The sequence below is a fragment of the Fusarium phalaenopsidis genome (genome assembly GCF_050370095.1).
Source record: "Fusarium phalaenopsidis strain FUZ10S chromosome Unknown contig_32302, whole genome shotgun sequence".
Lineage (NCBI taxonomy): Eukaryota > Fungi > Ascomycota > Sordariomycetes > Hypocreales > Nectriaceae > Fusarium > Fusarium phalaenopsidis.
The window spans coordinates 5270118-5289572 of NW_028145405.1; the positions used below are offsets into that span (position 1 = coordinate 5270118).

Below are 19455 nucleotides of genomic sequence, written 5' to 3' on the forward strand. Positions count from 1 at the left end.
GTTGGAAGGCCGCCATCGTGTTATCCCAAACAGGAAATCCAGCAGCCAATCAGAGAAGAGGTGCCCACCACATGTAGCAGTCAACAGCCGTGTAAGGACAAGGGCAAGCCATCCATTGAAGATTGGAATGAAGAGCGGTAGAGAAGGACCCCGTGTTCTTCTCAGGGCGAAAGTCAATTGAGTTTTGCGGCATTTTCTCGAGCGCGAGGGCCATCTCGAGGTTCCAATTGGAGCTGGAGAGTTGATGCTCGCTGGCCGAGGTGGCTAGGGGCGAACTGTGGCCAACAACAAACCCTCGAGAAGCTAGAGGGTGCAATTTCTGGGGTAGAGAGGGTGCTGAATCCTGCGCCCAGTAGAATCGGAATCCTCAGGCGATTGGTTGACTTGCTCTTCGACGACTGAGGTTTTGTCCATATCGACCGGTTCTCTCCGTAGTTAACATGCCATGATGCAACATCAACCTGATGCCGAGCTAATTGCGGCACCGCGAGGTGACCGTGATGGTCGGAAAGCGGTAGGGATACTGTTGGCATCATTTTCAGTTGACTTACTTCACGTGTCACAGCTGTAGGAAGTCACCCGCAACATCGCTCTAGGCATCCTGAGCGTAGCCACCAAGGCGAGTCATTCGGTAACTCCATCAGCGAGAACAGCACAACGGGGCTTCACGTCGGCATCGGCACAGGTGCTGTCGTGTCGAGCCGAATATGTAGACCCACTCGGCGACACAAGCGGAGTTCTTCATGCCGGGAATGGGCCCCAATTCTCCACAGCTCCGACAATGTTGAGCTGCCCCGGCATCTGATGGTCGTCCTCAATCCAGAGCGAGTTGGTCATGTTGGGAAGGGCCGAGGCCGTGTCAGATCTATGGAGAACCGACACCGGGGTCTTACAGCCGGACCGTTTTCGCCAGATGTCATTATTCTCCGCCGAATCTATCGCTGACCGAACCCGACTAGGGTTGAGAGGGCCTTTTCACTACGAGGAGGCTGTGAATAATAGAGAGTAGTCGATGCGGATGGGAACTTATTGGAGGATCACGATGGTAGGTGATTCATTTTGCCCGTGCTGGCGTATATAGTGACGACTTTTTGTAGTAATTCATTCCAAGTAGACGAAACTCGAATTCAATGAAGACGTTTGTGTGAAGGGCAGACCTGCAACTGAAGCTTGGGTGGACATCCTGCTGTTGTGCTTCGGAGATGCAGTTTTTCCGAAAACATCGTGGGAAAGAAGTGCCCCTCTCGCGCTCCCGTCAGCCGACGCCACTACTAGGCAGGGGTGCCAAGTGATTGGAGCTGGAAGCGGCTCTGACGCATGTCGCATGGATCGCGCGCCTGTCGACTCCCTTTATTGTTGTAGCCGTCGCTATTCAACAGCATCTAACTTCATCTTCCTCGAGGCCACGTATCTCCGAAAATCGTATATGCTCAAGCTGCGCCGGCTCTCCAGATAGACACCCGTCACGATGCCGCCCGGGTCGAGCCAGAAGGGCACTGGCAAGAAGAACTCTGCCGCCATTCAGAAGCAGAGCCGCAACACGACGCCCGCCCCAGTTGCGACGGCTAGCCTCCCGCCGCAGGATGTGTACGATCCGGACTATCTGAATACTCGGGTGATTCTCTTTCGCAACCTCACCTACGATGATATGGTCGATCAGTCCGCCTCTAATGCCACCATCCCCGATTCCAAGAGCCTCGATGGCATGATCGAGCGCCTAAAGAGTTTATCCAATATTATGGAAAAACGCTCAACTTTTTACGACCGCGGGATGCGACATTTGGCCGACGAGCGCAAGAAGCGACCGGACGATTACTCTGGACGCGCCGATGGCGAACAAGAGGGGAAGCGGCCTAAACACAAGAGAAAGAAGCCCGATACGCTTGCGCCGCAGGAGGGCAATGTTGGTATGGCTTCCTAAGCTGTTTCGAATTTTGTGGGACAGGTGGTTGCCAGCGCCGACACCTGGCAGAAACTGCGGCCACCTGCTAGGTTGAGAACTATGCTAACAATGTTTTTTTGCCAGAACGCTCGTCTCCCATGAGAGATTCCAAACGCAAACACGATCGCGAAGCAAGCTCCTCACTATCCCCAGCTGCCGCCGCTTCACCATCGGCCATGGACGTCGATAACAAGGCCAAGGCGGAATCAAAGGAAGACGACGAGTCGAGTTCCGAGGATGAGGGTGCGCCGCCTCGTCGCGAACAACCTCAAGCAATGACTTTCGGCGAGGATCCTTCCACCTTCCCTGACCCAACCGTGTACGAGATTCGGCCAACCTACCCCGGAATGCCAGACGAGGAGCGAAAAGAGATCTATTCAGTCGCAACATACCCCAAGTCCGACCTTGCCGACCTCATCGCAGGAGATCCACCCGACAAAGACTTTAGCAATGCGAAGCCTAGCAGTCAGATCAACTTTACCACTTTCTCGTCATACATCGATCCCTTCTTTCGACCATTTTCCGAGGAGGACTTGGCATTTTTGCGCGAGAGAGGAGACCGGGTCACGCCCTTCGTCATGCCCAAGCGCGGCAAGAGACATTACACAGAGATCTGGGCCGAGGAGGACGGCGCAATGTCGATCGATACGCCTCAACAAGGCCGTGATAAGCTCCCACCCAACCAACCCCGCGGAAGCATCGACAACATGGATGACGACGTGGGAGAAACGGACAAGCTATCTGTTGGGCCTCTGCTGACACGGTTGATGCAAACCCTTCGACCAGAGGCTCGCGCACAACCTTCAGATGACAAGCCAACAACTAATGGTGCGACTAACGGAGATGTCAGCATGAACGGCGATGCCAATGGCGAAGACCATGCTGGAGGCTCTGATGAAAAATCAAATCCCCAACAACCGGCAGCATTCATGCCAGAGTCATCAACAGAAGCTTGGAAGAAGGCATCACACCCAAAGTTGGAATACTCGCAAGTCGATGAGCGCATCAAACAGGAACTGAGGCACATTGGCTTTCTGCCTCTTGAAGGATTCGAGGCCGAATTTGACGGGCACTATGACGACGAGGTGGCAGCGAGACTACGTCTCCTTCAAGGCCGACTTAAGGACCAGATGCTGATCAACGGCGCACGCAAAGCGCGGTTGACGGAATTGGTGCGTGAGCGTATGGCTTACCAAGAATACCAGACTATCCTGGAAGATCTCGACACCCAGGTCCAGGCTGCGTATCTCAAGCGCACACGGACAATTGGCAAGAGCAAGAAGACAAAACGCCCTGGAGGCGCGGGTGGAGGCAGTCACTTTGTGGGCAGCGCCGCTGGTATGGCACGGCCGGGCATTGGGGACTTGACCAAAACGCTGATGGAGCGACGCCGACGATGGATCGACACTATCGGGTCGGTGTTTGACGACGAAAGCCTGCGCAAGGTGCCAAGGGTGGCAGACGAAGGTAGCTCCATCTTCAAGACGGGAGACATGGCGGATCTGCTTGAGAAGGAGAAAGAGCAGTGGGATGAGGAAGTTGAGGAATAGGAATCCTATATGGCTCAACCTCGCAGTTTTTAGTTGTTTACGCAGATATAATGTTTCGCGGATGGCGTTTGGGGTGTAGGATGGTGTTTGAAGGATGGATAAATGGTCAGTAGGCAGGATTAAAGAATACCAATTGTCGCTTTGCTATACCTCCAAAGCCAGGGTTGCGTGGGTAAGTCCATTCAGACGTAGGTAAGCTAATGCTGACATGTGCGACCGTTGACTACTCCATACTCCATGTCACAGTACACACATCTACAACAGGTGTACTATCGGATCCGGAAATAACCATCTAAAAAGCCAAGACTCGCACGCAAACGGCGACAACCGAAATCGATGGCCGGCGGGCGCAAATGACCAATCGGCCTTATCAAGAAAGCAACCCCAAACCCTCATCCCGGCCTTATCGCAACCTGGAAACCACGCGACAGTGGGGGGCCAGGACAACACAGGCTCTGGGCTCAGATATTATTATCAATGACTGTATCCATATCCATGCCCGTTTAAGTCATGGACGAGTCGAGACAAGTCAGGCTACCTTTCTCATTACGGCTAACGGTGCCGTGCCGGGGAAAGCTTCTTTCTCTCCCCCTCCCTCTCTCTCCCCTTTCCCCCTTCTCTCCATCCCGCCCCCGTGCGATCCGGTTTTGACTCCTCCTCTCCCTTTTTTGCTTTGTAGACGACAGACGAAACTAGCGGCCTATCAAACATGCATCTGGTTCCCAAAGAGGTGCGTTCCCGCCAAGACTCACAAGGCCCCGTCTCCACGCTGCGTCGTTGGCTGGGGAGGGGGCCGCCCATGACTCGACTAACCAGGGTTGTTCTCGGGAACTACAGATCGATAAGCTCGTCATCTCTCAGCTGGGAGTGCTTGCTCAGAGGCGACTGGCAAGGGGAGTCAAGCTGAACCATTCGGAAGCTGCGGTGAGTATGCTATAATTCCTTCGCCTCTTTATGACCCTGTCTTAGACCCTGTAGACAGCCCGTTGGAGGCGTCGTACCCTTGCTACTTAGTATCCTGTCAACTAACACGCTTCGCACTAGGCTCTCATTGCCAACAACCTACATGAACTCATCCGCGATGGAAATCACACCGTCGCGGACCTTATGGCTCTTGGAGCCACCATGCTGGGTCGACGTCATGTCCTCCCCTCTGTGTGCAGTACCCTTCATGAGATCCAAGTCGAGGGTACCTTTCCATCCGGTACATATCTCGTGACCGTCCACAACCCCATCAGCTCCGATGATGGTGACCTCCGCAAGGCGCTGTATGGAAGTTTCCTCCCAGTCCCGGACAACAATGCGTTCCCCATGGCGGCCTCTGAAGAGTACGCGCACGAGAAGCAGCCCGGTGCCGTAGTAACTGTCAAGTCACGGGTCACTCTCAACGAGGGCCGCAATAGGATCCGTCTTCAGGTGACGAGCAGGGGAGACCGACCTATCCAGGTGGGATCCCACTACCACTTTATAGAGGTCAACCCGCAGCTCGAGTTTGACCGTATTCGTGCGTATGGTTATCGACTCGATATTCCCGCCGGCACATCTGTCCGGTTCGAGCCTGGCGATACAAAGACTGTTACGCTGGTCGAGATTGGCGGCAACCGTGTCATCCGCGGGGGTAATAACCTCGCATCAGGAGCTGTTGACCTTTCTCGTGCTGATGAAATCCTGGCAATGTTGCAAGAAGCTGGTTTCGCTCACGCACCTGAGCCAGCGGGTGATATGGCCTATATCGACGCCTTTGATATGGACCGCGCCGCATATGCAACCATGTTTGGTCCTACGACTGGTGATCTCGTGCGGCTCGGCAGCACAGATCTATGGGTTAGCATCGAGCGTGATGAGACGGTCTATGGCGACGAGTGCAAGTTTGGTGGTGGAAAGACGCTGCGCGAGGGAATGGGTCAGGCAACGGGACGGCCAGATGCTGAGACACTGGACCTAGTTGTGACCAACGCACTCATCGTGGACTGGACAGGTATTTACAAGGCAGATATCGGTGTCAAGGAGGGCATGATTGTGGGTATCGGCAAGGCGGGCAACCCAGACGTGATGGACGGCGTGACGCCCGGTATGGTGGTTGGAAGCTGTACAGATGTCATCGCAGGAGAGGGCAAGATTGTCACCGCCGGAGCCATCGATACTCACATCCACTTTATCTGTCCACAGCAGGTACCTGAGGCTCTCGCATCTGGTGTCACCACCATGTTGGGCGGTGGTACTGGTCCAAGGTACGTTGTCCTTCACCTTACATCCGTGTTCAGGGGCTTACTGACATCTCAGCGCGGGAACAAATGCAACCACTTGTACCCCCGGCGCCCACTACATGCGCCAGATGCTCCAGGCCTGCGATTCCCTTCCCATCAACATTGGAATCACAGGCAAGGGCAACGACAGTGCCCCTGAGGCCCTCCGCGAGCAGGTTACGGCAGGCGCTTGCGGTCTCAAGCTTCACGAGGACTGGGGCTGTACTCCCGCTGCTATCGACGCATGCCTTACAGTCTGCGATGAACTGGATGTCCAGTGTCTCATCCACACTGATACACTCAACGAGTCGGGCTTCGTCGAGTCTACCATCGCCTCTTTCAAGGGTCGGACGATTCATACGTACCACACTGAAGGTGCTGGTGGCGGCCACGCCCCAGACATCATCTCGGTCGTTGAGCACGAGAACGTGTTGCCGTCGTCGACGAACCCAACACGGCCATTCACGCGTAATACGCTTGACGAGCACCTCGACATGCTCATGGTGTGCCACCATCTGTCCAAGAACATCCCCGAGGACGTTGCCTTTGCCGAGAGCCGAATCCGCGCAGAGACCATCGCCGCTGAGGACGTGCTCCACGACCTGGGCGCCATCAGCATGATGAGCTCCGACTCGCAGGCCATGGGCCGCTGCGGTGAGGTGGTGCTCCGGACCTGGAACACGGCGCACAAGAACAAGATCCAGAGGGGTCGGCTGCCCGAAGATGAGGGCACGGGGGCTGACAACGCTCGTGTTAAGCGCTACGTGAGCAAGTATACCATCAACCCGGCCGTTGCTCAAGGCTTCAGTCACCTGGTTGGCAGCATCGAGGTTGGCAAGTTTGCCGACTTGGTCGTCTGGGATCCGGCCTGGTTTGGAACCAAGCCCAGCAATGTCATTAAGGGAGGACATATCGCATATGCTCAGATGGTAAGTGACCCCTTCTCCCGTCTCTGATCTTGCTAACACCATCCAGGGCGACCCCAATGCCTCTATTCCTACAGTCCAACCCATCATAGCCCGTCCCATGTTCGCTCCCCTCTGTCCCTCCACCAGCATTCTCTTCGTCTCTTCCGCCTCCATCACCTCGGGCGCTATAGCCTCGTACAACCTACGCAGCCGTGTCGAAGCGGTTCGCGGATGCCGTACCGTTGGCAAGCGCGACATGCGGCACAACGACCGCATGCCCAAGATGCGCGTCGACCCAGAGAGTTACACTGTCGAGGCCGATGGCGAGGTGTGTGTGGCGGCGCCAGCAGAGACTCTGCCCCTGACGCAACAGTTTTATGTCTATTAAGGTCAAGGCAAAGGACAAGGAGAGTGGACTGAGGAAAGTTGAATATCACACTTGGATATACGGAGCAGCAGTTCCTGTAGTTAATGGAAACAATCATCTCATTTCAAATAGCTCCAAGTGCGTGGTAACCGGTCGATAACCCCCCAACCAGTAATACAACTTCGCTTCAGTCAAGCAGAACATCATCCACAAACTCCAAAGACAAATGAATAGGCAAGGCAACGTTGTTCGCAATCATGGATGTCATTACGGCATAGCGAATTCAACTGTAAATACAACATAAGCGTAAATCCATACACAGAGCAACAGGCCCCAATCGCTGCCCAGCCGTCTCGTCCGTCAGTCAGTCCCGCCCGGGCTTTTGTGTCCTCGGGCCCCTATAGCCCCCAAAAAGAATAAACGACAAAGTACAATAAAGACGAACCCCTCCCAAACTCCTAGAGTATAGAACCCCCGTGCCATATACCTCTCCCTTTTGGTATCATGCTTCCTGCCAGCGACAGGAGCTCAACAGAGAGACTTTAGAGCGGTGGTGGACCAAGCAAGGCCCGCCAAGAATGAGAAGCAACAGATGAAGGGCAATCAGGAGCTCTTAGCCTTCTTGCGACCCGACTTCTTGGGCTCCTCCTGAACCTCGGCGGCGGCGGCGAGCTTTGTCGAGGTGCGCCTTCGCTTCTTGTCAGGGCTGGCGGGCGCAGGGGTCTTAACCTCCTCGACGGCGGCGGCGGGAGTGGCCGTCTTGCGCTTGCGGCCACCAGTAGCCTTCTTGGGTGTCTTGGCAGGGGTCTCCTCCTCCTCGGGCTCCTCAGCGACAGGGGCAGTAGCAACATGCTGAAGCTGCTCAGCAATAGCATCCTGGTCGTCGGCGGGGGCCGCGGCTTGGGCAGCATCCTTGAGCTCGGGCATGGGGATGTGGAAGTCCTCAGCGTACTTGAGCGCCTCTTCATCAGACATGCCCTTGGCGTGAGGGTTGCCGTTCTTGTATGAGTGGACACGAGCGTTGTACAGACGAAGGTTGTACTGATAGGCATTGTTCCAGCCCTGTGATGCATGTCAGCGATCGTGTCAAAACCATGGCGAGTGAGTAAAGCTTACCTGCTTCTCATGGGGGCTCATGTTGGCCCATCGTCGCTGACCCTCCTCCTGAACAGCACCCTTGGGAGCCTCAGCGCCAAGGTCGTTCGCGATAATAGAGCGAGCGTGCTGCATGTAGAGGAAGTAGGGAGTGAGGGGACGCTTGGGGGCGTTGGGGTCAATGGTTCGCTTCTTGCGCTCCTTCTTTTCCTCAACAGGGGGAGCAAGCTCAGGGACGGGCATGATGAGCTGCTGAGCAGCATGCTCAAAGGTGGCCAGGAGGTTATCCTGGGAGCCCTCAGCAGTGGGCTCACCGAGGAGAAGGTTGGTCTGTCGAACGTAGTCGGCAGTGAAGGAGCGGAGAAGCTCCAGAATGGTGGTGAGACGACCAACAGCCTATATCATCATGTTAGCTTGACCATCTTTGACCGTTGAATGATAAAGGGCAGCGTGTAAGTGAGGTGTAGGTGGGGTAGAAAGCTTTGGTGGGTCCGAAGTCGCAGCTGAGCCAAGGTGCGGTGGCCATAGCTCCTTAGTGTCCTTGAGTCCCGAAGCCCACAGAAGCGCGGTGCGGTACCGACTTGTCAACAGCCAGCCAGCTCGCAGAACGCGTCTTCGCTTTGTACGGCACACAAGAGACATGGGGTCTGAGGTGGTGGTACACTTGACCAAGGGACTTGTGAAGTTGAGAATGCGACAAGTGTGTGGTGCTTGACGAGTCTGCGTGGGAGGATGCCTTGACGCCTCGCAACTTGAGCCTCCTCAGAGTTTGAAACACGCAAGGGAACGCGCGAAACACAAGGCAGAAACGGACGCCTTCTTGCTCAGAGCCTTAAAACGAGACAATATTGCGAAGCGCTAGGCAGACAGTGTGAAAGATGGAAAGAGCAGAGAGAAACTCACCGAATCGCGTACTCGCAGGAAGCTATCGTTGTCGACCACGCGCTGAGGCATGACAGCCTGAGGCGGAGGAACAACAGCAGCGGCAACTGGGACAGGCATCATGGGAGTCGGGACGAGGGGCTGCTGATGATGCTGAATGTGCTGCTGCTGAGGAACAGGAACTTGAGCGGGCTGCTGCTTCTCGGCAGCCGACTTCTTAGGACGAGCCATGGTGTTGTGGTGGTGAAAAGGTTGAGTAGAAGCTGTGATCTATATAGATGCTCTTCTTGAGACGCGCGCGCGGTGGCTCTTTGTAGATTGCGCTGGTGTTTTGACAGGCTTGGGGCGCGTTTGACTGGCAGTGGAACGCAATGCGCTGCTGTATGCTGCGTTTATTGTCAAAGCGGGCGAGCTCTGTTGCGTTTGGGGCGTTGAGGGGACGGGAAGCCGATGGAAGGCTCGCTGAAATGTGCTGAAATCTGAGGGGAGATGAGTGCTGAAGAACGGGGGAAATAGGATTTCGGGCGCGGGGTGGGCGGTGCGCTGAATATGTAGGGGTCAGGCGCCATGCGCAATCAGTAACTGGACAGCAGTGGGTGACCTTCTGGGCTTTGCTGGGGCGGGGGCGCGCCCGAAAAAAAAAAAATCGCACCGCAGCGCCCGAGGGTTAAAAAAAAAAAAAAAAGCGAGTGCCTCTCAGGGCAAAAAAAGGCGGCAGCTGCAGTGGATGCATGTTCCGCTGGCTTCTTAGTGGTCACCTTCCACTCCCCGATCAACTGGCTGGCCATTGTAACCCACCCACCCGACCAGGTCGGTCGCCCAAGAAGCCGCCCGTCCAGCTGGAGCACAATGGTAATGACGGGAGGGGAGGTGCCCGCACAACTGCCCTGCCCTTCATGGTGAAAATTTTCATCGCTGCCCGGCAAGGCGGGGGCCTGGAAGGACCTGGTGGTCGCCAAATTACAGCAGCAGCCCCATTGTCGAGCCTGACGATTGAGGCGCTAGAATCTAAACGGCTCTCGGCGCGTCTTCAGGGCCAGGCCATCCATTCAGTGATTCTCGCGAGCTGCCCTCCAGCTGGTGTTTTTTCAGAGTTCAGTGAGCGCCCTGAATGCTGCTGCCCATCCATTCCAGGCACGCACTCCAGCTCCCGTCTTTTGTAGAGGCAGGTAGTCTCGCCACAGCACCTTGCCCAACAGCGCACAGCAAGATCCTAGGCAATTACCAGCTTGATAACCCAGGGCAAGAGCAACCGGCCTCCTTCCACAGCCCTGCTCTGTAAGAGCCCGCTCTCCACGCTCATCACTTCTCCCACACATAGACCTCAGCGCAAAAAATACACACAAATTCGTCCGCAAAGAAACCCCTCGGAATGACCAGCGCAAGAGATACCGCACTGGGACCTTCTCTGACTGGTCCGTTAGCCACTCGCAGCAAAGGATGGAAACGACTCCGCGCCCAGTTGCGCAGCCTCCGCACTCCCAAGGTGCTACCTGCTGCGAGGGCCGAAGCGTCAACTGTATCGCTTCAGTACTCGACTATTATTTATGATCAATCAAGCTGTGCCGGTGGGTTTTCCTTGTTAACTTTTCCCTGCATTGAATATGCTTGCTGATTTCATCTACTTGTTGGCTGTTGGTGCATCACAAATTTGTGGCCTGGAGCCGCCTATCACCCCGTCCAGAGCCTTCGCAAACCTGTTTGCAAAAGCCGTGATGCTGTAACGATACCTACAGAAGACACCTGGAGCGACGTCTCTAGCGCCCTCTCGCGACGCTTTTCCAGGGCATCCGGAGCGATGTGTCACTGTCACACCCAGAGTGTGGTGACCATGCTGCCGCCCCCTCCACTCACCGCTGGGTCAAGCCCAATCCGAGTGCGCCCTGAGCTCGCCAGGCAGCTGGGCGGGCTTTCGCTGGCCTCTAGCTGGGCACAGCCAGGCGGGGTCATTCCGGCGCCTTCACCCTTGGCCTGTACATTTCAGAACGATCAACCAGGGGGGTGATGGAATGACGGCCACAGAGGAGAGCGGCTCTTTTCAGGCACCCAGCGGTCCCCCAACCTCTCGCTGTTCCACAGCGCGTCCCAGAGGCTTTGACGTTTCCCTCCAAGGACAACCCTCTGCCAGAAATCATTGAGCTGTCGCTGGCACGTCCTCCAGGTGTCATTCACCATGACTCTCTGCCCTGGCGTGCTTCAGCGTCCTCAAGCTATTTTCAGCAGTCCTCTACCTTTTGGAGCCAGGTCAGCACGAGCAGCCCTGAACTCCCACACTTTTTGCAACATGGCCGTCCTCGACTGCGCTCAAGCAGATCTATCGACGTCATGTTCAGTTGTCAGTGTATGAAGCGAAAGCCTCAAGGAATCACATCCTCGAGCGCTTCTTTGACGTAACTAAATGGCCGGAGTGCTCATCGTACTGCATCTGTTCGGGCCGCCACAGAGATTTCACGTCCACGAAATCAATTCTACTCAAACTATCGTTGATGACCGTTGTTCCAAGACAAGTTCCAACTCGTCTCTTCCCCAACCCGGTCCCAACAGTTGCAATAAACAGATACCTACCTACTTTAAGGATTCGTACCTCGCCAATTTGTACTGTGGACGATTCAAGGACTACAATTCGTCATCAACTACGTCTCTCTTGTTCAAAACAGCGCAGGCATCGCACGAGGTGCAGAAGGGTCGCAAAGGGACACCCTGATGGACATTGAACTGTTCATAGGCAGAGAGTGGGAGCTTGAAGGGAAGCTCGACCCTTTGACCCGCCTACCCTCGATTGGCTTTTGTATAAAGACTCAAGATCCCTCCGTTTCGGTCGTTCGATTCCTAGAAACATTCTTGAGATTTCGGCCCTCCATGTTTCGAGCCTGAACGCGACTGAGCTCATCATCGCCAACTACCGAGACGCGTCTCTTGGAGGGGTCAGAACACCACGTGATGGCAGCGCGGCTCCAGTAAGCTTAATAGTAAGTTATTGACCTTGAGCCAACGACGCTTCTATTCTACCCGCCGTTCGGTGCCAAGTTTACACGGCCATGGTATGTTGTTGATCCCTCTCAATGAAGTCACTGCCGAGGGAACCATACGTACTTCTTGATCTGTTCATGCTCGTGATGGAGCAAATGTCAAGCAGCTTCGCAGTTCTCTTATCCCTTCACACGCAATGGCGGGGCTCTGATCCAGAGCAGCCCACGCAAGCTTCATTCGACGGCGTTGAATGGCTGATGCCGGGCACCCACTGGTGTCACAGACCCCTGCTGTCAAGGCCGTCCAAGGACCCAAAACAAGCCAAGTCAGAGATGCTCAAGATGGAGGGGTGAGGTACTTGGCATCTGTATGACAGCGGCAGCCAATTGCCATGTACCAGACCCTTGTCCCAGCTTGGACAGCTTCCATCCCCGGCTCGCTATGGCTGATACCCCTCCATGATCGACCATCCTCGCGATCTCCCGGCGCGTATGGTTTTCATGCTCGGCCACCAAGGGGGCAAACGGAGGTCTGAGGAAGCAGGCCATGTTCTCGGGCAAGGCATGAACGGCGCATGGCCCGACCAACCTTATGTCCAAGCTATGGTGGCTTCAGAAGCTTCGATTCGACAGAGCTTGGCATACTGCTTGGACCCGACGGGAGGCAACCCGTCTCACGCCCGTGACGCCTAGATCGTGGTGGCTGTCTACATGAGCTGAGATCAGTGCATACAGTACCGTCGGCACACCTAGGCAATGCCATCAGCATGTGCCTGAACGATTCTGCTGGCTTATTCCTGTTTGTCAACTGCTGCACTGCTCGGCCAACGGTAGCACCACTTTGAAGCCCAGCACCACACAGCGCCCGCGCCAGCTGAATCTGCGTCACTTGCCCCTCAGACAGCCCCTCCTCCGCTTCCTCATCCTCCACCATTTCCTGGTTTCCTCTCCCTGTTTTCGTTTTCCTCTTTCTCCCCCTCCCTCACAACTCTTCCTGACTGGATTCTTCCTTTCTGCACTGCTTCATCTCCCCTCCTGCTAGCTCAGAAGGGGTTCTTTCTTTTCACCACTCCTGCTACACAACACCAAGCTTCTCTCTGGGATCCCTCCCAGTGCCTGAAGACGCGAACAGCAGCCATGTTCAGCTTCAGGTCTCACGGCCTCCTGGTGGGGCTCATCATCCTCGTTGGCCTGGCTTCTCCTGCCTTCGCCTTCGGTGCTGGCAACATTGCCTCAATCTCCAAGGTTGAGGGCCAGAACTGTGAGTGACCCCCCGCATACCGCATCCCTCGGCGCATCCCAGCTAACTGTATCTCTCCTAGGGCGACACGGCGATATCGAAGATGCTCTCCTCACCCTCACCCTGGCTCGTGCCCTCAATGGCAAGAAGTTCAACAAGATCAACGTTTCGCGCACGTACTTTGGAAACTGGCTCCGAGATTACTCCCAGGCTGTCGATGTCGGCACTGTCAAGTCCGTTTCTGCCGAAGCCATCCGTCTCCTCCTTTGCGTTCTCGGCTTCATGACCTTTGGCTACGGCTCCGGCGAGTTCGAGGTTACCGCTGAGCGACTGGGCTGCTACCGCCCTGAGGAGCACATCGACAACCCCAAGGACTACGCCGAGAATGCCGACGCTCGCCAGTATGACCGTCGCCTTCGAGGTCCCATTGATGAGGAACGAGAGCTCTCGGTCGATCCAGAGACGGGCATGAAGAACTACATTGCCAACGAGCGCGCCGGTATCATGACCTCTGCCAAGCTCGTCAGACGCCTCTTTGGCGGTATGATTGAGCTCGGCCGCCGATACAAGGATTCTCAGCGAAAGGCGGACAAGTATGAGGCTCTCCGTCTCATGGGTACTGGACTGCACTGCCTCGAGGGTCAGTATACTATTGCTCAGTTCACCGTCGCGCGCGGTCTATCGTTGTCCATGTGCTAATCACAACCACAGATTTCTTTGCTCACAGCAACTACACCGAACTTGCACTTATTGAGCTGGGCGAACGTGATGTCTTCCCTCACTGTGGTCGTAACACCGAGATCAACCTTGAGGGTGCTCGTGACCGTGTCTACCCCATCGTTACTGGTACCTTTGGTGGTGTTGATTTCTTGCATTCCGTCACTGGTGAAGGTTAGTTCTCACCAAGCACACCCTCGCATTTAAGAACAACACTAACAAGTCCCAAGTGTCTGACAAGCTGACCCAGAATGAGATTGATGAACTTGAGGGCACTCTTCAGCAGGGCGCCGCGTCCGATACCAGCATGCTCAGGGACTTGTTGGACAAGATCCCCGACGGCATCTTTGGTAACAAGCACCAGAGTGATCGCGTCGATGAGCTCCAGCAGAACGCCGCCACGGCTCAGATGGAGAACGTTTCCGTCTCTCCTCGTGACCCTGAGGAGTTCACCCTCTACGTCCAGAACGTCTTCAAGCAGGTCATGCCTGCCATTGAGTTCCATGACGACATCATGAAGAGCATCTCAGGCGCCGTTGAGAAGATCCCTGTGCTGCCCAAGATCATTGAGCAGCTGGAGGAGCAGCTTTCTGTCTTCATCTTCTCCATCATTGCCCCCTTCATCGTCCCCCTGATCCAGCAGATCCGCAACGAGCTCAAGACTGGCTCCGACGAGATCATTGAGAGTAGTGAGCGCGAGCAGCACATTGTTTTTCACAATGATAACTCTACCGATCCCACTCATTCCATGCTGTCCAAGGACCACTTCTCCAACGTAAGTGAGCAACGCAAGTGTTATGAATCCAGCTTCTAACTGAGTCTTAGATTCTCAACGAAATTGCTGGCCGAAACGCTGCCAGCATGGTGCACTGGGTTGTCCCTCAGCTCATGGACGCCGTTGATGATGAGAGTGTCGATGTGGATAGGCTCCTCGACGACATCATCGGTGGTATCCTGCATCACCCTGCCCAGCGTGATATGGGCAACCGCAAGGTCCAGGAGGGCCGACGCCGCTGCTACGAGAACGTCAAGGAGTGGTGGGGTGAGATGGGCGATGACCAGCGTGAGGACTACCGCCGCAAGCTGACCCGTGACGGCGTCCAGAACGGCGAGAACCACAAGGAGGGCGTCTATGACACTGGTCACGGCCACGGCTGTGCTGGTAAGCTCAAGATGCGCAAGCTCTACGGTGGTCCCGAGACTATCGAGGACAAGATTGCTGGTGCCGCCGCCGATGCCATCCTCAAGGGTGCTACTGGCGCTCTTTCTGGTGTGGTTGAGCAGAACACCGGCTACAAGATGCCCTCTTCCGGCCGTAAGGAGGAGAAGGAGGAGGGCGGCTTTGGCGGATTCCTCAACGCTGCCAGCTCCATCCTTGGAGGAGCTTTCAACAGTGATGACACCAGACGTGAGACCAGCACCCGCCGTGAAGACGACGGGTCGTATACTCGCACCGAGACCGAGTATGGCCGTCATGGTGATCGTTATGGCCAGGCCGAGTACTCTCGAACAGAGCGCCCGGATGGCAGCCGTCACGAAGAGTACAGCCGGTACGAGCAACGGGACTCTGAGGGTGGCCGTCACACCGGAGGCTACGGCTATGAGGAGCGAACAGAGACTCACCAGTCTTACTCGGGTAGCTACCAACGCACCGAGCGCCACGAGTACCATGGCTCAACTGAGGAGGGCTATGGCCACCGCCGTGACGACGATGATGGCGGTTACGGTCGCCGTCGTGATGACGATGAAGGAGGTTATGGTCGCCGCCGCGATGATGATGAGGGCGGCTATGGCGGTGGCCGACGCCATGAGGGTGGTTATGGCGGCGGTGGTTACGAGCGCCGCGAGGAGAGCTACGGCCGTCATGAACGTCAAGAAGAGGGTGGCTACGGAGGTGGCTACGGCGGTGGTGGTTATGGCGGCGGTCACGAGCGCCGTGAAGAAGGAGGCTACGGCGGTGGCTACGGAGGCGGCGAGCGTCGTGAGGAGGGTGGCTACGGTGGCGGTTATGGCCAGGACAACTACGGCCGCCGTGAGGAAGGCGGCTACTCTGGAGGAGCCGCCGACGAGTACGTCCGCCAGAGCCAGGGCCAGGGAGGCTACGGCGGCGGATATGAGCGACGTGATAATGATGAGTACGGCGGAAACGGCTATGGTGGTGACCGACGCTGGTAAGTTGCTGAGCAACCCAGTCGGCTCGCCTCGCGTGAGAGCAATGGACCTCACGATGGGAGCAAGAGGGATGCTCTCGGCCATGATGAGGGCCGTGATGCATGTTCAGAATGTGCACTCTTGTTAGTGAAAAGAATTGATGGTTTCCTGTGCGGTTTAATTAACTGTGACGTATCTTGGATGTAGTGTAATGTGGAGCCAGGAGATATCTACGAAGTAGCGGCCCTGAAGGAGTATATCGTAAATCTGGTGGCGTTTACCTCCTTGGTAGTTTAGATGGATTCCCAGCCGCGTCTATTTGACGATCCCGTAGTATCCGTAAAGCAGTAATTTGGTAAAATTCATAAATACGATCAAATGCAACCGGGATACCGTACATATGCAGCATGTACATCAATCCTCCGTTCGGCTGTGGGAGGCCTCCCACACTCGCCGTATCCCTTCCAACTTCTTTGGATGGATGACTCCAGTGTTACCCAGGGCCCTTCAAGTAGAGAGAGACAGGTATCAAGTACAAGGCCGAGCCAAAAGTGGCTACGGAAACGACGTTGCCGACTGGAATGCGGCAGTGAGGCCCCGATCCGAAAGCCTAGAATGCCTTCAAGTCCAGCTCCGCGATAGTTTTAGCCATGACATGCGCATAAAAGGTAATTCGATAGAAAAATGTAGAGGCACAATTATTAGTGCCTATTCTTGACTCCAAGGCTCAGCTCAATTCACTCCCAACTCATCCAACGCCCGAGCAAGACACTCGGAAGCTAAATATCGTCCGAGAGCCCGAGCGGTTCATGCCGGAAGCAACACAAGGAGCCGCTTGCCATGGGCGGCAGAGGCTTGCAGCTGAAAGAAATCCCGCGTGATGGCAGCTTTTTTTCCTTCCTCGTGGAAACACAAACCTCGACTTTCATATCATAAGCAGGAGAGTCCTTAACTCCCAACCATGATGCTCTTGGAGAGACAGTACCAGACGGTGGTGAGATGGAGTCCAAACTGCCATGACCATGGATACCATTATCCGAGGTTACGTATCCTGCCCATCAAGTCAAGTCAAGCCTTATCTCTGCATCCGCTGAGCAGCGTTGATAGGCTCTTGAGACAGCGCAGAGCGGTAAGCCCGCTCAACGACTCCGCACATGCTTTTGGAGAACTTGAACCAGATCCCTGTGTCTCGGTCCAAAACGGGCAATGAGAAAACGTTCAGCAGCAACAGAGCACACATTCGTTGACACGACTCGCGAAGATGACGGGAGACGTGCCACGTGCAGCTCACGTCATTTGCTGGTCAAAGACAACAAGAGGACGATGATCAAGCTTGTGCCCGACGTCACAAACCGGTGGTTTCATTTGCTGCAAGGAGCGAGGGTCTTGTCTTGCCCTCCTGTTGCGACGGAGAACCGGAGGCTGGCGGTATCAATGGTTGCAGTGACCAAGTATCTGTGCTGACTCAGGCTGTCCAATTTTCAGTCCTCTCTCTGTACGCAGAGAAAGCGACGCAAGACTATACCAAACGCAACGTCTCAGAGAAATCGCAGCTTATCCACGGCCAACGTTCCGCTCCTTTCATTACGTCAAGTGGCGCGGCACCAAGGTCTTCGGAGTCTGAGCTCAAACTGAAAGCTCTGCAAGCTCTGCAAGCTCTGCAAGCTCTGCAGCTCTCCATCGTTGGCTGGAATGCGAAATCTTTGTGGTCAGTCATTGTTAGTGCCCCCCTACTCATCTGGGTGGAGAGGTAGAGACACGGCCTCTTGTCAGAAACAATCTGAGCACAGCGCCTGGCTTTGTGCATTGGTCTGGGTCTGAGTTACATAAACCTCAGTCCAGCCAGCCTGTTGAAGGGCTCACAATGTGAGCGCACGAGGCAAGCAAGCAAACACGGCAAGTTGATTCCGTGCTGCCGTGTCGGCATTGTGCTCACCCTCTTCTCCATTCCCATGCAGCTCCCGCCTGCTCGTAGGGCTCACGAGCTGATCTAGGCTCTCCGGTGCTTGAACTTCGTTGAAGATCCAGTGATCTACATCTCAGGCTGTGCCGTCTTGCCGGGTTGGCGCATGCTTTGTCGCAGCCACAGGCTACTCATGCCTCGCCGTACAGTACAACTGCACTAACTGCCCATCAATCCGATGTCATCGTGTCGGCGGCAGCTACTGGAGATCTGCGAGCCTCGAGAATGGCTTCCATCAAACGCTTGCCTTCTAGACGGCCAAGACTGGGCTCTCAGACAGTGGGTTGCAGCGCTTGTGCCGCCCGCATGCACCGATGCCATGTGCGGGCTAAAATGGTGGAAATCCAGACAACGGGACCTGGGAAAACCAAGCGACAGGGGAGGGGTGGGTAGTATTGTCGCTTTCCATTCAGCAGTAAGCCAGTCAGTATCGCCCAGCGACATGACACTGTGAACCGACCCTTGTTCCGCGTGCGAAGTCGCAAGGCCCCGATGATCAAGGGTCTCTGCATCCGCAGAGATTGTCAGCGTTTCTGATGTGTGACTGCTGAACACCGGACTGCCAATCCCCACAGGGCTCGACATTGCTATCGACGGATCAGCCATCAACTCCACAACCCCCTGGATCAGCCCTCGTCAGTTAGCGAGCAGTGTTGATCAATGAGTCCTATTGAGACGAGAGATGAGGCTCCTGGGGCGTCCGGCTCACGGCAGGCTGTGATGGAAACGTCAAGGTTGTGGCTCAAGGGTTCGCGTAAACGCGTTTATGCCGCGCCCCTGGTCATCACGACTTGGTGGGCTGGTGCCGCTGGAACGTCTCGAACAGACAAGCTTTTGGGCACAGAGCTTGGCAGAAGTGCAGATCCGATTTGGTTCGGATCCCTATCCAAGTCGTTTCAATTCCATTCTCCTCAACATCAACTCGTTACTCCTTGGGCGTGTAGAAGACTGCAGAGGCCTATTTTGCCTGCCTCCTCTGAAAGATACGGCATTGTCTCTTGAGAACGAACGGAACTGGGCCGTGTCCGAAACATCCATCCCAATTCGAGCCCAGCTGAGGCGCCACCGATCCTTTGTTGCCAAAATACCCCACTCGCTGAATCGACGAGCTCCGTCTCAGGTTGCAACGAGCCGTAAGCTCCACGACAGCTCCCATGTTATCAGCAGCCAAAGCAATGGCTTTTCTCAGTGATCCAGGTGCTAAAAAAGCACAAATGTGCAAAGGAAAGGTCAGTGTTCAAATTGTTGGGTGGCAACAGGCATCAGGCACATCCTAGAGACGATGATCCCTGAAACTAGAGATAAAAAAGAGAGAAAGAGACTGGATGGAGTCGCATTGCGGGCCGTATGACCTAATCTGACCAAGTGACGCTCAACAAGCTTTTGGTTCGTGGGGAAGTTTGCATTTAGTGGATTCTGATGGTT

At 55.3% G+C, this 19455-nt stretch overlaps 4 protein-coding genes across 4 annotated transcripts; 3 read left to right on the plus strand and 1 right to left on the minus strand.

The window, feature by feature from the left end:
* Positions 1–1468: 1468 nt before the first annotated feature.
* Positions 1469–3492, plus strand: LRP88_08991 (histone acetyltransferase NGG1; the record flags this gene model as incomplete). The annotated part of the gene is made up of 2 exons (XM_083245487.1): positions 1469–1907; positions 2027–3492. 2 exons carry the CDS (start codon positions 1469–1471, stop codon positions 3490–3492), a joined length of 1905 nt encoding a protein of 634 aa, XP_083099981.1.
* A 709-nt stretch (positions 3493–4201) lies between these two features.
* Positions 4202–7034, plus strand: LRP88_08992 (uncharacterized protein; the record flags this gene model as incomplete). The annotated part of the gene is made up of 5 exons (XM_083245488.1): positions 4202–4222; positions 4330–4416; positions 4537–5723; positions 5776–6631; positions 6714–7034. 5 exons carry the CDS (start codon positions 4202–4204, stop codon positions 7032–7034), a joined length of 2472 nt encoding a protein of 823 aa, XP_083099982.1.
* A 582-nt stretch (positions 7035–7616) lies between these two features.
* Positions 7617–9221, minus strand: LRP88_08993 (uncharacterized protein; the record flags this gene model as incomplete). The annotated part of the gene is made up of 3 exons (XM_083245489.1): positions 7617–8075; positions 8130–8504; positions 9012–9221. 3 exons carry the CDS (start codon positions 9219–9221, stop codon positions 7617–7619), a joined length of 1044 nt encoding a protein of 347 aa, XP_083099983.1.
* A 3875-nt stretch (positions 9222–13096) lies between these two features.
* LRP88_08994 (heterokaryon incompatibility protein Het-C-domain-containing protein) lies at positions 13097–16091 on the plus strand (the record flags this gene model as incomplete). Its single annotated transcript, XM_083245490.1, has 5 exons — positions 13097–13220; positions 13282–13839; positions 13911–14090; positions 14147–14691; positions 14742–16091. The coding sequence occupies 5 exons, from the start codon at positions 13097–13099 to the stop codon at positions 16089–16091; spliced, it is 2757 nt and encodes a 918-aa protein (XP_083099984.1).
* Between the last annotated feature and the right edge of the window lie 3364 nt (positions 16092–19455).